The sequence below is a fragment of the Entelurus aequoreus genome, linkage group LG07 (assembly GCF_033978785.1).
Source record: "Entelurus aequoreus isolate RoL-2023_Sb linkage group LG07, RoL_Eaeq_v1.1, whole genome shotgun sequence".
NCBI lineage: Eukaryota > Metazoa > Chordata > Actinopteri > Syngnathiformes > Syngnathidae > Entelurus > Entelurus aequoreus.
Window position 1 is genome coordinate 20,413,980 of NC_084737.1, and position 24,402 is coordinate 20,438,381.

At 39.7% G+C, this 24,402-nt stretch overlaps 1 protein-coding gene across 1 annotated transcript; it reads right to left on the reverse strand.

Moving 5' to 3' along the window:
• Positions 1–483: 483 nt before the first annotated feature.
• LOC133652988 (kelch repeat and BTB domain-containing protein 12-like) lies at positions 484–18,153 on the reverse strand. Its single transcript, XM_062051965.1, has 10 exons — positions 17,998–18,153; positions 16,157–16,338; positions 15,538–15,670; positions 15,211–15,444; positions 14,760–15,118; positions 13,475–13,748; positions 13,068–13,215; positions 2,685–2,882; positions 2,427–2,589; positions 484–784 (listed from the first exon to the last, which is right to left on the reverse strand). The coding sequence occupies exons 1-9, from the start codon at positions 18,151–18,153 to the stop codon at positions 2,441–2,443; spliced, it is 1,833 nt and encodes a 610-aa protein (XP_061907949.1). The 3' UTR covers positions 484–784; positions 2,427–2,440.
• Positions 18,154–24,402: the final 6,249 nt, after the last annotated feature.

Sequence of the window (24,402 nt, forward strand, 5' to 3'; positions counted from 1 at the left end):
TTGAGATCAAAGATCTCTTTTCCAAGGGAGACCTGGCCAAGAGGGCAGCACCAAGGTTACATTAAAAACAGTAAACAACACATAAAACATCAAATTTACAACATTAAAACTTGCTCATATGACACATGTGCATACAGACAAGGTAAATAAATGATAAATGGGTTATACTTGTATAGCGCTTCTCTACCTTCAAGGTACTCAAAGCACTTTGACAGTATTTCCACATTCACACACTGATGGCGGGAGCTGCCATGCAAGGCGCTAACCAGCAGCCATCAGGAGCAATGGTGAAGTGTCTTGCCCAAGGACACAACGGACGTGACTAGGATGGTAGAAGATGGGGATTGAACCCCAGTAACCAGCAACACTCCGATTGCTGACACGGCCACTCTACCAACTTCGCCACGAGACTGCAGTCCTTTCACAAAAGCTTTAAACTCATTCAACGTAACAAGGGTTTGAAGTTGAAGATTGTAGGTTATTCCAAGCCTTCGGTGCTGAAAACCTAAATGCTTTCTTGCCCAGTTCAGTTCTTACTTTGGGGACGACAAATTGCAGAACATTTATTGAACGAAGATTGTGACTTCCTTGTTTCTTTGTTAAAAGACAAGACAGATACGATGGAGTGATACCCAGAATGGTTTTGTAGATGAACACATACCAATGATTGAGGCGTCGAGCACATAAAGCCGTCCAGTTAACCATTGAGTATAACACACAATGGTGAGTAAGGGGAGCGCAGTTGGTGATGAATCTCAGTGCCCCGTGGTACACACTATCCAGCCTGTGGAGACAACCAGCAGTAGCATTCATGTACAACACATCTCCATAATCAATAACAGGTAAAACGGTTGTTTCCATCAATTTCTGTTTCACAGTAAAAGAAAAGAAAGACTTGTTTCTATAATAAAATCCCAGTAAAAGTTTCAGTTGTTTTACAACATACTAAATGTGCTCCTTAAAACTGAAGTGGTCATCAATTAAAAATCCTAAATATTTAAAAGAAGATACTAACACAATTTGTTGCCCATTTCTTGTTCAAATGTTCTCACATAGTGCTGATCTTACAATTTTTGATGTGGTAAAGAACATACACTTTGTTTTCTCTGCATTTAAAACCAGTTGAAGATAGCAAAGTTGTTCTTGTACTCCGTCAAATGCATGTTGTAAATATTTAAAAGCCTCAGCAGGAGTGGGTGCTGTGCAGTGTATGGCAGTATCATCAGCGTAGAAATGGAAAGTTGAGTTCGGAATATTCTGTCCAAGATTGTTTATGTAAATAGTGAATTATAAGGGGCCCAACACAGAATGGCGTGGGATGAGTATTGCCACTCGCAAATACCTCACACACTTTTGTCAGGGCTGTGTGTATGCATGTGTGTGTGTGTGTGTGTGTGTCAGAGACAGAGACACTACTACAGCATACACTATACGTTTCGCAGTCACTAATGGCTAAACGGCGAAAGGCTAATGTTAGCATAACGTTAGCTAAAACATAAAAAAAAGTATCTACAATTTGCCGTAACATGTTTTTTGTAGTTGGAAGTGTAATTCTTGTAGGCTGAAATGTGAATATTTCTACTGACACAGATGTTCTTTTTCATAGTTAGTAAATAAACATTAAAGAGTTGTGCTGCCTCAACTGACGTAATGTCACTTTTTTTTTTACAGTGTGTAGTTTGAGCGTGGTCATGTGACTGCCAGGCGTTGTTTGATTGGGGAAATGGAGTTAAACATCACTCGTGCTTACGTTGGATTGGTGAAACAGAGTCATGTGACAGTGCCCGCTGCAAGAGGTCTCTCTAACGAGCCAAAAATATCATGGATAATATGAATAAATATAATGACGTGATAAATAAAAATAGCTAATGCAACTCAATGTAACAGAGTAAATATAGTGTTTCTTCTTCACAAAAAAAATCAAGTAACAGTAGAAAGTAATGTATGTTGCATTAAAACTACTCTGCGCAAATACAATTTATCCAAAAAGTTACTTAAGTCAATGTAATGCAGTAAATGTGTCGTGATCCACTGCCCGGATCATGTTTGTTTAGTTTTTGACTCCCTCAGTTCCTGTTTTGAGCACCCCTGGGTTTGTGTTTTAGTTGCCATGATTGCAGATTGTTTCCCCCTGCCTCTGATTAGTGTTCGGGACACTCACCTGCTCCTAAACACTAATCAGAGAGCTACTCATTCCCTGCTTTTCACCACACTCAGTCTGGCTTTCTAAATAAAAGAAAAAAGCACATCCTTCCACCAGAACAAGAACATATGACTTCTTCTATCGACAGATTATTATTTTTACTATGTGGCATGTTCAGAAATGTCTGACCTCAATGTGTTTTTTAATGAACAAACCCACAGTAATTCATGTTAGGTTGGACACACACTTCACCCTGAACCTCCAGCAGTGTTTTACTCCTCACCATAAAAGGATGAATTATGATGTAAGGAGATCACGAGGATTGAGGTTAGCCACCAGACAGACATCATAGCTGTCTTGCATTGCTGCACGTATTTCTACCACTGCCCATGCATTCTCTGTAGGGTCCAGTTCCAAAATCTCCTTGGTGATGATCTCATGGCGGCCTTCAACCGAGGAAGACAATTTGTAAGCTACTGTTCACACAGGTGTATGATATAATATGACATTAAAAGATAAACAGAGAAAACCCTAAACTTACTAGCCCCCTTGTAGTATCCACAGAGGTACAGTTTGCCATCAACTGCTCCTACATTGGAGGTGTAGTTTCTAAGGGAGAGCAGAGATGTAGGCAGAGTCGGTCCTGGCCTCCAAGTGTCTGTTACTGGGTTGTAGAGCTCTACAGAGCTCAGACAGCTACGTGATTGTCCTCGATCTTCTCCATCGCAGCCTATGCCACCTGAAGAAAATAAGAGAATCACATGTTTCTGTGCATGTTTCCTGGAGGTGGGAGGAAGCCGGAGTACCCAGAGGAAACCCACGCAGTCACGGGGAAAACATGCAAACTCCACACAGCCGAGACCGGGATTGAACTCGGGATCTTCGTATTATGAGGCACATGCACTAACCCCTGTTCAACCGTGCTGCCCGAGGTATATTATTTGTGTTGGCCCTGCGATGAGGTGGCGACTTGTCCAGGGTGTACCCCGCCTTCCGCCCGAATGCAGCTGAGATAGGCTCCAGCACCCCCCGCGACCCCGAAAGGGACAAGTGGTAGAAAATGGATGGAAGTTATTAAAATATTTATCGTGATTAATCAGATTTTTTCATAGTTAACTCAATATTAATCGTGATTAATCGCGATTAATCGCAGAAAGGTATAATGTTTCATCATTAATAAGCGTACCCTGACAGATCATTTACAGGGGGGGGGTGGCTTCATATTGCTGCATGACAATGTTTTAACCTTCTTTATTAATTAATCAAATGTGATATTGAGCCTTCTAATCAATCTGCAATTGAGGACTCGACCAGAACATGTTATGAAATAATTTACACAATATTTCAGACAGCCAAAACCCATCCCCCATATTCCTAAACTGATGTACGAGCATTCCTTTAGGTGCAAATATCACAGAATAACATTATAAAAAATCTCTGACAAAGCAAGATCGTAATGTAGGACATTTTTATGTTGTTAATGGCAGGGTTTCCCGTAAACTGCTAAAATATCTGTGGCAGTGGGGCGTGGTTAGGGGCGTGGTCAACATTACATCATCGCATGATTTGCTATGATGCATATATTCTTCAAAAAGGGAAAACAATGTGAATATACATTTAAAACATCTGTTATAATTAAGTATAGTATTAACATGTATATTTTTCTTACATAATATTGTTTTGTTCTATTTTAAAATTGTTGCTTCTTATTGTACAATGTCATTTGATGATAATTTTTTTTTTTTTTTTTTTAGAGATTCCTCCAATCCTTTTAGTCACTTTTTTGTAATAAAAATAATTGGCAAAAAATCTAGCATTAATTGTTGGCGTTATTGGCGACTGTACTCATGTTTAGAGACTCTGTTTAGATTCTGTCGCGCCATATCCGTTACGAAAAGCGAGCCGCGGATAGCCTGAAGTCACACTTGCTTTGTGTTGTTGAGAGCCTTTTTCTCATTATTGTCATCTTAAATTGTGAAGATCTTTGTCCGCGGGTATATCTCAAATGTATTAAAGTACATCCAGAAAACCCTGTGCGTATGGCTGGTGGAAATGTGTATGTCAGTGTGTTATGGTGGTCTTTTTTCCCATGGTCTTTAAACCGTGCCGGCGCAGAATGAACAAGTGTTGTTTGTCTATGACTAAAACACGGACACAGGCACGTGTGCATGGAGGGAATACTTGTTGGAATTGGACTGTTGTCATCATAAAATTGGCAATAAAAGCTAAAAAGAAAGTCACACTTAGTTTTTTTCTGTACGCTACAATACATTGTATTACTTTTTTTTGTTAGGTGTGGCGGCTAATATGAAACCCGTACATTAAGGAGAAACCCTAAACATAGTTAAATCAGGTGTATAGCGTATTGTATTGGTATGTTTTAATGTCAGATCGACTGTTTGCAATAAAAAAAAGTCTACTTTTGACATCCTGCCGACCGTCTTTCATTTCTGTTGAGCTTTTATGTCATATTACTTACTAAATCAGTCACAGTAACAATCTAAATGTTATGTTATCAGTGCACCTTAACCGTAATCTGAACACGGAAGTGAAGCACCACCCACCTCTGAATGATACGCACAGCAAGTGTTTGCTGCACGGATGTCGCCTCTTATCACGGCAAAAAATAGTCCTTTTTTGTCGGAAAAACAACTTGCCATGGCTTTGAACCTGATATTTCTATAAGATAGACTTTATTTTGTCCATTTCTGTTCGCTTGTGGATCATCAGTAACAAGTGAACTGCAGCCAAGTTCCCCTGCTACGGCACAGCAGGATGGTCAAATCGGCCATTAAAAAAATGTGTTGCGTTATTGAAATGTAGAGTTAACACGTTATTATCGCTTTGACAGCCCTAATATATATATATATATATATATATATATATATATATATATATATATATATATATATATATATATATATATATATATATATATATATATATATATATATATATATATATATATATATATATATATATATGCATATTTACATATATATGTATAGAGATGTAACGGTAAATGATAAAATTATCAAAAAAACGAGATTTTTCAAAGTTTGATAAATTTACGGACTGAATGGCGGCATCTCGTTAGATTAAATGCTTACATGAAAATAAGAGAAATTAACGTTTTTCCCCATTAAAAGGGAACTGCACTTTTTTTTTAGGAATTGTGTTCGTTCACGATCATGAGAGACAAGAACACGTCTTTTTTTTTTAGAATTGTAAAGATGATTTTTTTCAAACACTTGCAAGTTGCGGATAATGGTAGTCACCATTGTAGCCTTCAAAGCCCTCTAAAACGACTTCAAAACCCTCCATCAACGTTTTATATACACACTGCAAGTATATATATAATATAGTAATAGACACATTCATAACAATATGTAATATGTGCAATATTTACTATATTTTGGTAAGTTTAAGCATTGCCAGAACTTACTTCCTCTGCATATTTTTTTCAGTGCCCATTAGGGATGGGCGATACCACACTTTTAGGATTCGATACGATACCGATACTTTTTCTTGCATTTTCATCGATACCGATACCGATACCATTAATTTCTTGTAAATGTTTCAAAAATGTTTGAAAAGGTAGCACATCCCAAAATTAAGACTAGTAGGACAAAATACTCACATTTCACTTGATTTATTGCTCACATCAAAAGAGAGGAACGCTTACGCGTTTCGGCACGTGGCCTTCGTCAGAGCGTTTAAGAGTACATACAATTTCAGTGTCAATTTATACATACACACACACTCAGAGTTCACAACTGGGAATTGGATCCAATTACTGGGGAACCAATCACATGTCTTCTTCCTTGCTGATGCTGGGACCAATTTTCTTTTTAACATAATTGTTCCTTCTGTGTCATTGTAGTCATCCAGTATCCAGTCCAGTGCCATCTAGTGTATGCTAGTCCTAACAACAGTGATTTGCAGAAGCTCCACCTGAAAATTGGTCCCAGCATCAGCAAGGAAGAAGACATGTGATTGGTTCCCCAGTAATTGGATCCAATTCCCAGTTGTGAACTCTGAGTGTGTGTGTATGTATAAATTGACACTGAAATTGTATGTACTCTTAAACGCTCTGACGAAGGCCACGTGCCGAAACGCGTAAGCGTTCCTCTCTTTTGATGTGAGCAATAAATCAAGTGAAATGTGAGTATTTTGTCCTACTAGTCTTAATTTTGGGATGTGCTACCTTTTCAAACATTTTTGAAACATTTACTGGATTACTTTTTTTTGGGTTTGGCACTCCATCTTGAATCACATTGAGAAGCGCAATCTCCTTTTTGAACCATTAATTTCTTATTGGCAATTTTGTCAGTCAAAAATATGATTACTATTATTATTTAAGACAAATCACAAGAAAAATACAGACCATTTATACCACATTTATTATGGTCAATATATAATAAAAGTAAAATTAAAATAAATAACATAAAAATTAAAAATAAATTCAATATAAACAAAAATATACACATTTTCACTTTTCTTATTCCTCAAAAAAAAAAGTCTTGGTAGAAAAAGCTTAAAAAAAACAATTATTCATAACAATGTTATGTTTGAAACCTCTTTGTGGAAGTAAACTTATAACACTTCTCTGAAGCAAAGTCAATAAGTTCCTTCTCACAATAAACTAGGATTTCCTTGTCCTATAAACCTGCATACGAAAGACAGTTCCCTGAGAAAATGAACTTGGAAAAATTATCTACAAAAATGTCTGACACCATCACACCTTTAGTGTACTCGAGATATGTCGTCACACGTCACACTTTACTGAAGTCTCAGATTGCTGTTCAGGAAAAGTAACATCGCTGTCGGCTGGCTGTGTGTATGTTGCACGTTGACGACGCTCATTCGCTGTCTCCTGTGACGTGACTGGGCCAGCTCTATACTCTGCCAGGTACAGGGGTGTCCCAGCACATAGTAAGTTAAGTAAGTAATCAAAAACATCTTAAAGTGATGCTTGCACCCCCCACACGCCGTTTTTTGGTTTATATCGATACTTTTTTCAGAAAAGTGATGCCAAATGAGTAGCGTGTGAGTATCGATATATCGATACCACAGGATCGATACGCACATCCCTAGTGCCCATTGCACTTCCGACTTTAGGAAACAAATGTGTGGTCCTGCTTCCGGAAACAAAACGCGTGCGTGTTATAATCATGGCAGACTTGGTAACAGACAAAAAAGAGCAACTATTTTTGGACAAAAGAGGATTAAAAATCCTATCTTTTTTAACCTGAATATATGGAGAATGAACTCCCGGTTATAGAAGCCAGCATGAACAGAGTGCGAAACGTTGGCGCAGATGGAAGCCGAGAGAGTGAGGACCGGCGTGACTTGACGCTGCAAATATGGAACTTGGAGCCAAGCTATGCCAACATAAATTGCGTGCATACCCAAAATCAACTGGAAATAAATGAAACAGACAACTGTCCATTGAGTGAGTCACCATAATATTAATCATGATACATGCAGCACATCATACAACTACCTACACTGTCGAGCTAGCTGTGTACAAACAAAACCTGAAATGTGGGCTAATACTTTATACATACTGTAATATGATTGTTCATGTTTTTCAGTTAGTACAGATTGCTGCATTGCAAACTCAAAATCCATTCAGCTGCTGACGCAGAAGTTAGCTTGAAGCTAATGTCGTAGCATGTCGTTGCAAAGCGATGTGTTATTACGCTAAAAAAAAAAGAGAGTTCCTTCGTGTTCGCTCCTACAATAACAATGTCGCTACAGCTTGGCTATTACAGGTTACGGAATGTAAATGAAGTATTGTTGGCAGTTTTTGGCTGCATTTTTGAAGGGATTTAGATGCAGAATGGATTGCTCCCACATTAGCAGCATTGCTAACCACACCTTAAAAAAGTGCAGTTCCCCTTCAAGAAAAGACATACCCCAATTTAAACATATATAAACACATTGCTGTCTCTGCAACTAAAATATGTAATTGTGCACATTAAGCATGCAAGCTGTGCTCTCTGAGACCAGAGTGATCGAGGATTACCAGACGCAGGTGTTTTCAGATGGTGCTTTAAAGGTGCGTTCAAGGACCGCTGAACACAGTATGACGACACAACGCCCACCAGAAATAATAAATGATGATAATGCATTTTAGTTGTTACGCACTTTTCATTTAAATAAATCTTATAGTGCTACAGTACAAAGCAATATTAAAGGTAATATCAGCAGCCATTAAAATAGATAAAGTGCTAAGACCTATTAGACTTATTAGCTTATTAGTGATTCCCAGAGCCCAAAAAATGTCTGCGGGCTACAGAGCGTTTTCTGTTCGGGCTCCAGTACTATGGAATGCCCTCCCGGTAAAAGTTAGAGATGCTACCTCAGTAGAAGCATTTAAGTCCCATCTTAAAACTCATTTGTATACTCTAGCCTTTAAATAGACCCCCCTTTTTTAGACCAGTTGATCTGCTGTTTTCTTTTCTCCTTTGCCCCCTCGCCGGGTTATTCCGGTTCCGGTGACCATAGATGAGGTGCTGGCTGTCCAGAGTTGGGACCCGGGGTGGACCGCACGCCTGTGCATCGGTTGGGGACGTCTCTGCGCTACTGACCTGTCTCCGCTCAGGATGGTCTCCTGCTGGCCCCACTATGGACTAGACCAGACCTGGGCATTCTGCGGCCAGCGGGCCGCATCCGGCCCTTTGTGCGTCCCTGTCCGGCCCGCGTGAGGCCAATTATAAATTACAAAATACATTTTAAAAAGTATCTATGTCGAGTGTGCAACACAACGGTGCTGCTTTTGTTTTGAAAATCGTTATTTGTATTACTTCCGTGTGGACGTATGCGTGTGCGTGATTGTGAGTGAATGTGAACAGCTGCAATCAATAATTACAAAATAAAGTTGAAAAAACAGCTATGTCGTGCGCGCAATACAACTGTGCTGCTTTTATTTTGAAAAGTATTATTTATGGGCGTGTGTCCGTGTGTAACCTGCGAGTGAAGGTGCACATGCAGCGACAAGTGATGCACGTTTTACACCCGAGACGCTAAAAAGAGAAAAGTTGATGAAGAATGGCGTGTTTCCAACAAGACATGGACTGCAAAGCAACGTTCACTCTAAGGTGCGTGCCTGCGCAATTGCGCACTGCTCAAGCGTCTGCTGCGCGCAGCAAATATATGCCGCGCACCAAATCAAATCCCATCTGAATTCTGAACAAAATAAACATATTTATTCTATGTAATTTTGCAATGCAACTTTGAGTGACAGTGACAACAAGCGGCCCTAACGGTGTTCGTCAACACCGTTCAATTGAACACCGTTCAATTATTGTAACGTCTATCGAGATGCTTCGAGGACAGGAATTATATCGATCACTTTATTGAGCAAAACTGTTTATATTCGGACATAACCACACCAAAAACATGAGTAAAACAATTCTATCTCGAAAAACTAGTCATTTTCTGCTGTACAAACCAGGCCAAAACCAACTTGTCATCTGTCACCAACACGCATAGCACTAAACCACTGGTGCGTTTATGGCCACACAAAAAGTCGGACAACTCAAACACCACACAAAGTTACACTATGACTCCTCAGTCATACGTGTGCTTATTTTACTGTCATTTATTATTAATGTTAATTTATTTATATTAGTCATGGAATGCTGTTACACACACTATGTTGAAGTATTACTATTATTATTAATTATTATTATTATTATTATTATTATTATTTATCTTACGGTATATATCAAAAATAATATTGAGCAAAATTTAATTGAAATATTGTCGTTGTGGCCCTCCAGCAGTGCTCGGGTTGCTCATGCGGCCCCCGGTAAAAATTAATTGCCCACCCCTGGACTAGACTCTCACTGTTATGTGGATCCACTAGGGACTGTACTTTGAGGGGGGGTTACCCACATATGCGGTCCTCTCCAAGGTTTCTCATAGTCATTCACATCGACGTCCCTTGTGTGGGCTCTGTGCCGAGGATGTCGTTGTGGCTTGTGCAGCCCTTTGAGACTTTTGTGATTTAGGGCTATATGAATAAACATTGATTGATTGATTGATTGAAGACTAAAACACTATCAGTAATGCATAAGAATCGCAAAACATGCAAAATAATGGTTTTTTAACAATGTGTCTATTTATTTTATTATCAAAAAACAAAAAAAAACTTTATTGAGCGTTACATACTTAATATATATACATGAGCGGGATGCCCAGAAGAAAGTTGGCGAAGTGAAAAAGGTAAACTTTCCGAATGTATTCAACTTTTTTAAACAATATTATAGACCTACCAATTTAATGAGATGTGTTTTGCATGTGTTTTGGGGGTTTGCGTTGTTTTGGATTGTGGCGAAGTGTCCAAAGCTTTCAATAAAGCGTCCAAAGTCTCCGATAACTTGTGCAATTTTGCGTGTAATATAGCGTCGAATAGCGGTCAACAAAAATGATGGTCACTCCGCTCAACTTTTCTCCTCTCGCCATGCCAAATGACGATACTGTGCGTTTGCCTCGCGCTTGTGTGACAGTTGTGTTTTGTGAAGTTGCCTGTATTTGGCGGTTTGCGTGTGTTTTGGACGTTGTTACACGTTTGCCCACGGACTACAATGCATTTCAGAGAGGAGGTGAGGTAAAAACTGATGCGGATCCAAATCAAGAGTGTAAATCCACTCAGCGCCATTCTAGCTTCAAGAAATGATTATCTTGTGGTCTTTGTTTGCAACTTTACTTTTTGATACTAAACAACATTTTACATGTTTTTCTCAACTTAATCCTCAAGAGACAAATGCTGACTTTTTTGTCCTTTCAGTAAAATTTTGAAGAATTTTTGGCCATAATTTCTCTTGTGTTACTCCATTGTTAATGATTTTTCCAAAGAGGGTTTTTTTCATGTTAAATCTAAGAATTTTTATGTCTAATTCTTTTGCAGGTCAACGATACACTGGCAGTTATTCGACAATACCCCAAATACAACAGGACATACAGGTCCTTTATTTGTTGAGCAAGTTTTGATTTCTGATTATGTTTTGTTTAATATTTTCTTTTTTTTTTTGCTGAAATTTCAGCCCTAAACAAAAATATCAAACATGTTATGTTAAAAAAAAAAAAAAAAGACTTTTTCAACCATTTGAAGGCCTTTTGAATGAATGATGTCACAGTAGTCAATTAGTATACATTTGCATAACGCTACATGTGTTCCTTAAAGTCCTACTGAAACCCACTACTACCGACCACGCAGTCTGATAGTTTATATATCAATGATGAAATCTTAACATTGCAACACATGCCAATACGGCCGGGTTAACTTATAAAGTGCAATTTTGAATTTCCCGCTAAACTTCCGGTTGAAAACAGTGTGCGTGTGACGTCAATCGTTGAAACGGAAGTATTCGGACTCCATTGAATCCAATACAAAAAGCTCTGTTTTCATCTCAAAATTCCACAGTATTCTGGACATCTGTGTTGGTGAATCTTTTGCAATTTGTTTAATGAACAATGAAGACTGCAAACAAGAAAGTTGTAGGTGGGATCGGTGTATTAGCGACTGGCTCCAGCAACACAAGCAGGAGGACTTTGACTTGGATAGCAGACGCGCTATCCGACGCTAGCCGCCGACCGCACGGATGATCGGGTGAAGTCCTTCGTCGCACCGTCGATCGCCGGAACGCAGGTGAGCACGGGTGTTGATGAGCAGATGAGGGCTGGCTGGCGTAGGTGGATAGCTAATGTTTTTAGCATAGCTCTGTGAGGTCCCGTTGCTAAGTTATCTTCAATGGCGTCGTTAGCAACAGCATTGTTAAGCTTCGCCAGGCTGGAAAGCATTAACCGTGTATTTACAGGTCCATGGTTTAATAGTATTGTTCATTTTCTGTCTATCCTTCCAGTCAGGGGCTTATTTCTTTTGTTTCTATATGCAGTTAAGCCCGATGCTATCACGTTAGCTCCGTAGCTAAAGTGTTTCGCCGATGTATTGTCGTGGAGATAAAAGTCACTGTGAATGTCCATTTCGCGTTCTCGACTCTCATTTTCAAGAGGATATAGTATCCGAGGTGGTTTAAAATACAAATCCGTGATCCACAATAGAAAAAGGAGAGAGTGTGGAATCCAATGAACCCTTGTACCTAAGTTATGAGCCAGCTTGTACCTAAGTTACGGTCAGAGCGAACAAAGATGCGTCCTGCACTGCACTCTAGTCCTTCACTCTCACGTTCCTCATCCACAAATCTTTCATCCTGGCTCAAATTAATGGGGTAATCGTCGCTTTCTCGGTCCGAATCGCTCTCGCTGCTGGTGTAAACAATGGGGAAATGTGAGGAGCCTTTCAACCTGTGACGTCACGCTACTTCCGGTACAGGCAAGGCTTTTTTTTATCAGCGACCAAAAGTTGCGAACTTTATCGTCGATGTTCTCTACTAAATCCTTTCAGCAAAAATATGGCAATATCGCAAAATGATCAAGTATGACACATAGAATGGATCTGCTATCCCCGTTTGAATAAAAAAAAATTATTTCAGTAGGCCTTTAAGTGATTGTTCAGTTTGACGTTTAGCGGTCTGAAATTTCGCCAGAGAGTAATTACACTTTTGTTTTTTATTAAATTGCATTATGTTGTTGATTGCAACATTGTTGAATAAGATATGCACATAAAGTATGTAAGTGTAGTCAATCTTAAAGTTGCACAAGGAAATTATCTGATTAAAAGGCCTTCAAAGGGGTTAAAAAAAATACAAAAAAACATGACATGTTTAATGTTCTTTTAGGACTAAAGTTTGAGAAATTTAAGCAAAAAATGTCAAAGAAAATATGAATCCAAAATGATTTTATACCCTTTAAAAAACTTGAGGACTTTTATGTCCTGTTTGGCTTTGAAGATAACTAAAATCAATTGTCCTTAGAGGGTTAAGAAAGTAACCAAGAAAGTATGAGCTCAGACCTAAAATGTAGATTTCTCCATTGAGAACAGCGGTGCCACAGCGATACCTCGAGTACTTCATCCTGGCGCACTCTGTCCATCTGTCCTTACCGGGATCGAACTGAAACACTCGGTTACTCAGCTTATCTGGCTCTTCATCTGGTAGGTTCTGACAGAGGTAGAAAAAAAAGAAAGTGCTTTGAAAATGGCCAAAAGTGCATGCAAATAACAAACAAACAATGCAGTTTGATGCTTGTTTATTGCTGCACTATTCCTGCTTAAAGGTGGAGGTCATAATCTTGCGGTCAGGTCTAACTTATCCATATAGCAAGGAGGAATTATTAATGCATGTAAAAAAGAGATTACAGTAGATCTCGATACAACATAGTATTTGGTGTTTATATACAAAATAAAGTTACTTTTTATACCTGTGGTGTCCAGCCTCCCAGCACATAAAGATGCTCCTTCAGGCTGACAGTGCAGTGGCAGGCTAGAGGAAGAGGCAGCGGGGCGAAAGACAGCCAACTGCCTCCTCTCTTCAGTGACCACCTCATCACACTGTCTGTGATGATGTAATGATGGTGCACTTTCATCTGGCCACCTATCATGTAGAGGGCGTCGCCCAGCATCCCTATAGCAAACATGTCTCTGTGTGCTGGTGAGCAAAGCTGCACCCAGCAGGACTCCTCTGCAGGATCATATCTAAAACATAAACAAGTGGTAAATGAAGTTTTTTCAAATATTCGCATTTGCTCTCTATGCACACATGAAGATATCCACTCTCTTCACCCTGTGTTGAGCCCCTGCCTCCACTGCAACAACTATGTTGTTACGTGTCACAACCCCTGCTGTGATCTGACCACAGCCTTTCAGAGGCGAAGGTACATGTAGTAAGTCCTTCTGCCATTTGGGGCCCTATTGACTCTAATTATAACTGCTATTTTTTTAACAGACTGTAACTCTGGTATATTACTATGCTTTTTCTATGAAAACCAAATAACTTTTATCATTGCCGACTGAAAAACAAGAAAATATTGTTTTGGTCAAATTGTGCCCCTTAACCATCAGATGGAGCCTTAAAACCATGTGCATAATTTTAATTTTATTTTATTTGGGATATCCCCTTGAGATGCAGCATCTCGTTTTCAAGGGTCTCCTTTAATTCTCAGATGAACTGCCATTAGATATTGAGTTACCTATATAACATGGCAGATATACAGTATATAAAATCATTGTGTGGACTCAATAAACTCAACCAAGTCCGGCCTGCTTTCTCTCCCGTTAATTCTTTCTGATCATGGAAATGTATAAGAAACAAAAAAACAATGAAAGTGTGAACTGTATGTGGCTTGTATATATGCATTTTCATGAAAGGAATAACAAGAAATGATGATGATGATGAATTGTAGCCCAGTAGGTGCTGTAAAATTAATATTTTTTGTCTACTGTATCAAAATCATTGTCATCAGGAATTATTGACATATTTAAGGCATTAATTACCCAACCTCAAACATCTCACTTTGCAACTTATTTGTATAAATATTGCATATTTGCATTTTTCCATTGTAAAAAAAAAAACAGTAGGTATTTTTTACAAAAGGCCATAAAACATAAAAAAACATTTAAAAAAACTAATACAAACTTAATATCAGTACATAGATCTGAATTTGTTGAAAGATTTCAAGCGTTGAAAGTTTAAAAAAATAAACACACCTAAAGATATCCATTCTCTTCACCCTGTTTTGGCCCTGCGCCTCCACTGCAACAACTATGCTGTTGTCACGTGTCACAACCCCTGCTGTGATCTGACCAAAGCCTCCACAGCCTTTAAGGGGAGAAGGTATGTAGTAAGTTCTTCTGCCATTGGGGGCAAAGCAAAAGCTGAGATCGGCGAGGCCGCCACGTCGTGCAGGCACTCCATCTTTGTCCACTCCTCCCAGGCAGAGCAGGATGTCGGTGGTCTCCATCCCATAACGGAGGGCTGGTCGAGGTGGAGTTGGAGCCTCACAGAGACCTGAAGTCTGGAGGGCAGCATCGATCATTGCAACGCACTCAAAGTCCTGCAGCAAAACCTGCATGTGCCATTTACACATATAAATATGTAATTATGCTGTTCTAATCACGTGATAAATGCTGCATCAAGTTTACCCTCCTCTATTCCCACCGGGTTTCTTCTCCTGGCTCTCCGTAGCACCACAGGGTCCACAAGCTCCAGGCGGACATGCCTGAGTAACTCCACAGCCTGAGCTTCACTCCGCAAGTTCCCAAACCGCCTCTCCACCCAACGCAACACTAGTTCCAGCACCACCTCCTCCTGGGAAATGTTGAGGTCGTCTGAAGCTAGCAGATCCGCCAGTCTGTCAGCATCCAGCTCGAGGATTTCTTCCTCCTCACAAACCTGGGCGCAAAATCCAGATTGGTTCAGTTTCTGTCTGTACTACGTTCTATTAAGCCATTATTGTAACTACTGTACCCCATTCAGAAGCCTCACCTGTGCAAAGTGTTGGCAGAGGTATCGAAAAGCACAGTCAGCTAAACCAGTGGCCCCCAGGTCTCTGGCCCAGTGGTACAAACCAACACAGTTGGAAACGTCCATACTGGCCTCCATGTGGTTTTGACACAACCTGAGGTCGTAAAAACAACGGACATGTGTTACGGTGTGAGTTGGTCTCGACCCCAGGATGCAGAGACAGGAGCCGGCATGCTGGTAAAAATGTATTTAATAAACAAAACTAGTGCAGCTAGGGATTGCACAGAAAACCCAAACATAGTGCAACAAGGAAGAACATGCGCAAAAGGGAAAACATGAGGCATAGGAAGCACAAAGATCAAGCAGTGATCCCAAATGATGGCTTAAGAAGCATCCTGATTGGCAACCAGGGACAGGTGAGGGGTCCTGCGCTCAGATTACAGTAGTGGTGGCAAATGGAACCAAACAAGAAGTGGAATGAAAAATAAGAGCGGTGGACAGGAAATAATACAAAATACATAAAACAAATTACTGTCTTATGAGATCATGATAGCGTGTAAACTTTTCATGCTGAATGTCCCACACATTTATGTAGCAATAGTTGTATCAGACACTCATGTTTTGTTTGACCTGTTCCTACCTGAAGGCTCCATCTATATGGAGCAGGAAGGCAGCAGCAGACACTGCCTGGATGTTGTCGTTGGACAGGGGAAGCTCTGCACGGTACATGTAACCAAGGAGAAGTCCCAGGCTGTGAGCAGGGGTGTCTCTCAGGGGTACCTCACCCCCCCTCGTTTCTTTCAAACCACATGTAAACATGGCCTGGACATAGACAGAAAGAGGTAAATGAGGGATCCCCACACTTTTGACTCGGGGGCCACATTTGGTTAAGAGAATTTGGCCGGGAGGGCCAGGCTATCTATTTGTATATGTATATTTTGTCTTTTACCCTCGTTCCCACAATTTCCCCCTCTGTCTTCTCTTTTTTTCCTTCTTCTTTCTATCCCCTCCTGCTCCAGACAAACTAGGGTTGTCCCGATACCAATATTTTGGTACCGGTAGTAGTTCGATACTTATCGATACTTATCCAAAAAAATGGGACCACAAAAAAGGCATTATTGGCTTTATCTTAACAAAAAATCTTACGGTCCATTAAACATATGTTTCTTATTGCAATCAAAGAACAATTTTGTCCTTAAATAAAATAGTGAACATACTAGACAACTTGTCTTTTAGTAGTAAGTAAGCAAACAAAGGCTCTTAATTTGGCTACTGACGTATGCAGTAACATATTGTGTCATCTCTTATTCGTTTATTTTGTGAAAATTATGAGGGACAAGCGGTAGAAAATGCGTTACTAATCTTCTTGTTCATTTATGGTTAGTATCTGCTTACTTTCTGTTTTAACATGTTCTATCTATACTTCTGTTAAAATGTAATAAACACGTATTATTCTCTTGTTTAGTTTTGGATGACACCACACATTTGGGTATCAATCCGATACCAAGTAGTTACAGGGTTGTACATTGGTCATATTTAAAGTCCCCATGTGTCCAGGGACATATTTCATGAGTTTATAAACATAATATAAATTTCAAAAAAGGAAAAAAGATTTTGTGATGATAAAAAATATTGATGTAATCGATGATTAATAGTTAGATACGCTCTTGTACTTGGTATCATTACAGCGGATGTCAGGTGTTGATCCACCCATGGCATTTGTTTACATTCAGGAGCGCTAGCCTGTTAGCGGTGAGCTATTGTATTCTCCTACGGTGTGAAGTGAAGCATGTTTAGCTCTTCCTTCCAGGGATGATACTTGTAAGAAACGTACTTTATTCGTCGCCATGGAGGCGAGGATTAGTGACCTAGAAGTAGCTAAAACACTGCCGACAGCGAATAGATGTTAGCTTCTAGCTACCTAGCCATGTTTAAAGCTCTTCCTGTAGAGCGGCATTTCAGTGTTATAGCTTCACCTTTATCAACGCGTCCATTCTCTCTCTTGTGTCTACACACTGTGTCTGCTTTTAAGTACTCCGTGATTGTGCGCTGCCGAACATGTTCCTCTGCTCGTAAAACCAGCAATGTCCCGACGTGACAACGGCGCGCAGTTAATAAAAAAAACATTTTAAAAAAAGGGAACCGGTATTTTTTAGAGGCAGTGTAGTACCGTTTATGATTCATTACTATCGTGGTACTTTACTAGTACCGGTATACCGTACAACCCTAATTTAAACATTTAATAAAGTCAAATACGAATAAGTCAACAAGAGAAGCGGCTGGACAGAACAGGTTAAAAGAAAAAATCTAACTTCGGACATCCTGCGGGCCAAATTGTGGACGCTGGCGGGCTGTTGTTTGGGGACCCCTAATAAAATGCCAAATGACAAGTACAGTATTCTTTTTTCTACCTATTTCATGTATGTTTGAAAATAATTATACCGGTTATGATAATGTCACAACAGTGTGCCAGTCTCTGACCTGAAAGTAAGGGCTGAATGCAGACAACACCACCTTGTGGCAAGAAAAAGGAATCCCATCAGCTAGCAGAACTACATCAGTGAGCTCCTCAGCAGCTCTCATCTTCTCTAGTTGCCTGAGAAGACGAGCACAATGCTCTGCCAGTGGTGGATCCATTGGGTGATTCCTGCACATAAATAGCTTATAGAGTAGCAGAGCACTGCCAATTATGAGCAGACAAAGGGCATGACCTTCACAATCAAACATTCATTCATAAAGGGACTGTATCAAGAACAATATCCAACTCTTTTTTACACTTTGTTGGACATGAATGTCAGAACAGCAGCAAGCCGATAACACAAGTGTACTAAATAGGTCACCTTTCTCAAGACAAGCATACTCAAGCAATTTTGCAACGTGTGCGATCTGATGCAAGTATGACTTTTTAGCAAAGCATGCAGATATTTCTCATACCAGTAAGGTTCTCAGATGGTTCAGGCGTCTCTGACTTAAGATGAGTTTGGGTTTTTCCACTCTGGTGTAATTCTGGTCACTATAGCAGTTCTGTTGTGTGTTCTGTGAGCGTGGCCAAATGCTCACTGGAGGAAAAGTTTAAAATAGACCAGCAGTGCTACAGTAATTTGGTGTCTTCAGGTTTCCACAAGGGGCTGACCAGCACTTTTATTTATCAACAGGAGTCGCATTTAGTTTGCGACAAGCTGGTAATAACATCATTTTGCACCAAACGTATAAGCACATTTGTCAATTCAATGTATATACTCCGATGATTAACTTGTGTGATGACTGTATTATGCTGATAGTATATATTTGTACCACGAATTGATTAACGTGGACCCCGACTTAAACAAGTTGAAAAACTTATTGGGGTGTTACCCTTTAGTGGTCAATTGTACGGAATATGTACTGTACTGTGCAATCTACTAATAAAAGTTTAAATGAATCAATCAATCAATCAAACCACTGAACGGCTTAGCCATAGGCAACATTACTATATTGGATTGGAGTGTAAAGGTGACTTAGGGGTGTTATTTCATGTATAAATGTATTTAGAAGGTAGTAAACAGTGTTCTTTTAATGCTCCAGGTGTGAAAATTTGGTAACACTTTAGTATAGGGAACACATATTCACCATTAATTAGTTGCTTATTGACATGCAAATTAGTAACATATTGGCTCTTAATTAGTCATTGTTAAGTACTTATTAATGCCTTAGTCTGCATGGCTTTTTTATACAACCAGTAAGCCATTAACTATGAGTCTTCCCTCAATAACCTCAGAATTATTGCTTATTAGTAACCCTAACCCTAACCCTTATATGTTCCCCTAGTGTCCAAATAACTCTAAATTAAGTCTTTGTTACTTTAATAAGCAACTAATTAATGGTGAATATGTTTTCCATACTAAAGTGTTACCAGAATGTTTTATTTATAATTAATTATCGCGGAAATTCATTTATTGTGGCCATTTCCGAAACCAATTAACAGCGATAAACAAGTGATTACTGTCCAGACTAATCTTGTTGTATATCTTCATCCAGTAACATTTGTGATCATTCACATGTCCTCATGTTTGTTTTTTTAATCCTTATCCTTGTCTGCACATACACTCCCCCCCCCCCATTGGTTGCTAAAGTTGCTGAACCGTATCAGAGCTTCATTTTCTTGGCTAGAGATAATTTACCATTCTGCTTTGTCAGGGATGGCAACATATTTTTTGTTCTGTAGGAAAACTTCCAAATCAATATCATGTTGCGCTATTAGTGCATTGCATTTGTATCTTGGAATATTAACAAAAAGTGCAACAAACTATTGCACTTCTAGTAAGCAAATTGTCATTGTAATGTTCCCTGCTCACAGTGGGAGTCATGTCCCAACGTCACCATGCTGATATTCATTATCTGGCAACCTTGACTCTGTCTATGCAAAATGTAGTCAGATGGTTTGTGGCGTAAGTAAAAACAATGCTGGTGCTACATTGGAGAGAAAAGGGTTTAACATCTATTTTACACTACTTATTTATATTTGTATACCCCTTTGTCTTTTAATGATATTATTTTTTATATGCCATGAAGAATGTTTGTCATGTTTGTTTTAGCACAGTAGCATCTCCTTCTGTAGTTCACTTAAGGTGCACACTTTTGAACTAAAACACACAGAAAAACAACATGTCAACGCACACAGCGCCTGACCACTGACCAGGTGTCACTGATTAAACAGACCTGCCAAAAAAACCTGTTAGTTGTGTAATGCAAAGTGCTCAACTGCGTGGAAAAAGTTAGTTATTCTGATAAATCATAACACTGAACACTAAATTGGCCCTTGTGCGTGTATGAGTGTGAATGTTGTCTGTCTATCTGTGTTGGCCCTGCGATGAGGTGGCGACTTGTCCAGGGTGTACCCCGCCTTCTGCCCGGTTGTAGCTGAGATAGGCTCCAGCGCCCCCCGCAACCCCGAAGGGAACACGCGGTAGAAAATGGATGGATGGATGGATGTATCGACATCACTTGAGAAAGTCATCTCTTTATCAACTTCAGTCCTAAATAAAAAACAGGTCATGTTTTTTTCTTTTTATTTCAACCCTTTGAATACCCATTTGACTGAATTATGTCAGGTATTTTTATGAGTCATCATTCATACTGAAAATGTTAAAGGACTGTGGTACTGGGGTAAAGATCAGGGCTGAATATACTGTAAATAATATTTAGTGATAACACTAATTTGATGCACTGTTGCTGTTTCTAATTTCAGGATTTCATTTTTGGCAAAAAAATAGCACCATTTTTCATATTTACTGTCTAAAACCGGATGGGACAATTTTTTGTCAAATGTTTCCCACAAGGCTTTGACCGTTGCTAAGGCTGCTCATGGACACATTTAAACTATTGCCAGCCAAGTGGCATCTATTGTTACGGCAGGACAACAGTGAGTGGGCCCCATTATAAATTAATAAATAAATGATAAATGGGTTATACTTGTATAGCGCTTTTCTACCTTCAAGGTACTCAAAGCGCTTTGACAGTATTTCCACATTCACCCATTATCACACACATTCACACACTGATGGCGGGAGCTGCCATGCAAGGCGCTAACCAGCAGCCATCAGGAGCAAGGGTGAAGTGTCTTGCCCAAGGACACAACGGACATGACTAGGATGGTAGAAGGTCGGGATTGAACCCCAGTAACCAGCAACACTCCGATTGCTGGCACAGCCACCCTACCAACTTCGCCACGCCATCCCTTTGTTCATTCATTCAGCAATCGTTTTAAAGAACACATTTTGTTCTTAGGCCCGCTTACGAAGTTTTTAAGGAGATTTTTGTATTCACCAATGTCTTCTTAGCTGGGATTTGTTCGTAGGTAAGAACAAAATCTACGAGTGCTCCAGAGCAGTGGTCCCCAACCACCGGGCCGCGGCCCGGTACCAGTCCGTGGATCGATTGGTATCGGGCCGCACAAGAAATTAAAAAAATAAATTAAATTAAATTAAAAAAATAATAATAATTAAATCAACATAAAAACACAAGATACACTTACAATTAGTGCACCAACCCAAAAAACCTCCCTCCCCCATTTACACTCATTCACACAAAAGGGTTGTTTCTTTCTGTTATTAATATTTCTGGTTCCTACATTATATATCAATATAGATCAATACAGTCTGCAGGGATACAGTCCGTAAGCACACATGATTGTATTTCTTTATGACAAAAAAAATACATTTAAAAAAATAAAACCGTATAGAGGCTTTGTGGGAAATCTACCATCAGGCGGCTTCAAGATTTGACAATTGGAGGCCAAACCCAGCATTAAACCATCCAAGCCCTCTCAGGTGCTGCAGAAGAAGCTAATCATTGGCTTGGGGTTAAGAGGCAGGACAATTCCTGGGCCCCAAAGTAAGACCATTAAAATCGTGTTGAAATCAGAGGTACATGGCACACCTGGGATGAGCTATCTCTAGGTGTGTGTGCCTATGCATTGAAACACCAATGAAGGAGGATACCCACCTGACGACCCCAATGTATGTACCGGCCCCATACATCACCACAGCTTCATGACGACTCTGATGGATGCATCGTCCCTGCACACCTCCTTTGTTAGCAGTTCATTCAGGGGATTGTTTCACTTAGTCCCTAAAACAGAACTTCATGCAGTCACGTTACTGTTCAAACAGGTCTGAAGTATTTAGATTGAAATGTTTGAAATATAAATACTTCCTACAGTACAAACGGCAGAGTGTTTGGGGAAAATGGAACAGTTTCTCTCTTTAAAGAGATTTGTGGTCCCAAAAAGTTTACGAACCCCTGATTTACAGTACAGTCGTCCCTCGTTTATTACGGATAATTGGTACCCAACATGACCGTGGTGCAGTGACGTGGGGCGACCTTTACACCAGGTGAAGCACAGAAAAATATGAAGCATAGTATAAGATAGAAATCTATGCTATTTTGAGTTAGAAATGGCAACAGTGGAGAATGCATGTTCATGTACGAGGCAGTCTGCCCCACAAGAGGATAGAGAAAACAAAGGAACATATTGGATTCTGCATCGGTCTACAATGGCAGACTCGTGCAAAGCTCTTCACGTGAAACTCTACTATATATGGAGATATCCGCTGATGACATCAATTGGAAAAATGTCACAAATTAGGGAAATTCGTTTGGAGGAAGTATAAGGTAGGCAAGATTGTTTTACACATATCTTTGCCTCCATGGTTTGATTGTACATTTTCAGGACTTATGCAGATCCTGAATACACAAAAACAGGTACAAATAGGTAAAAAAAACTTGGTCTAGCATAATAGGTCTCTATGGAATTCAAATGGTCTAATCATTGTTAATACAAGTTGCACTTTAAAATAACAAGAAAAAGAAGGGAGTAATTCACTTTCATAAAAACATTAGGATAATGATATCATGATATGATGAATGGGACCAAAAAGTATTTGATAATGTTATCAAATGTTTTAGGTCCCATTTGCTTTAGTAAAATAAATACAGTTTTCTTACCTTTCTGTATTTGTATCTGAAGCAGCACTATCCATCCATCCATTCATCCACTTTCTACCGCTTGTCCCTCTCGAGGTCCCGGGGGTGGCTGGAGCCTATCCCAGCCGCACTCTGGCAGAAGGCGGGGTACACCCTGAACAAGTCGCCACCTCATTGCAGGGCCAACACAGATAGACAGACACACACATTCACATACTAGGGACAATTTAGTGTTGCCAATCAATCTTTCCCCAGGTGCATGTTTTTGGAGGTGGGAGGAAGCCGGAGTACCCGGAGGGAACCCACGCAGTCACGGGGAGAACATGCAAACTCCACACAGAAAGACCGGGAATCAAGCCCAGGACTTCCTTATTGTGAGGCACATGCACTAACCTCTGCTCCACCGTGCTGTCTGAGCACTATATATCCTCCATTAAAACATATGTTGTGTGATCACAGAAGCATTTGGTCCTGGATATATAATCCTCCATATTGGCAGACACATTCATTCTTTCATTCCACTCCATTTTATTTCATTTAAAGCAGTAAACCAAGCTTTTTGCGTCCGACAAAAAGAATGCACACTCACAAACGCTGACTTGACAAATGCCAAGTTTGTTATAAATAAAGTTGTTTGAAAAAAACGCTGGCTTCCTCGCAGGTGCGTCTGTTAGCTCAGGAGCGCCCCCACTTCTCCCAGTGTGGCAAGTGTCAAGTGTTGGTGGTGACGAACCCCAAGATGCAGAGATGGCAGGCTTGGCGCAGCAAAACATGATTTAATGTCCAAAATTCAGAAAAAACACAAACTAGGATCCAGGATACCAGGAAAACATGTGAACTGGAAACAGCGAATAGGAACCAGCAACCAGGAAACGAGAAAACTGGAGACAGCAACCAGCAAACACTCCACAGCATACAGGAAACAGCTTACAAAACTCCAGCACTGACTTCTTCTTCTTCTTCTTCTTCTTCTTCTTCTTCTTCTTCTTCTTCTTGTGATTTTATGGCGGTTGGCAAGCAACCTTGTGGTGAGCATTACCGCCACCTACTTTAATGGAGTGTGGATCGAGGTGGATTCCTGCTCTAAATTATTTTATTTAACCCAGTGTTTTTAAAAAATGTGTGTATTGCTTTATAACCTGTGTGTTCTGAGTGCAATCCTAATATATCTTCCACTGCTAACCTAATATTCTCTTTCGCTAACTTATTTCCCAGTATTTCCCTTTCTCTATTATATTTTCTACAATGTATTAAAACATGTCTTACATTTTCTATCTGTTGGCAAGAATCACACAGTCCTGTAGCATGTTTCCCCATCAATTTCAATGAACTATTTAGATATGTATGTCCTAATCTCATTCTAGTAATAATGTCTTCTTCCTTCCTATTTCTATTGCCTCCTCTCATTACACCTACTCTCCT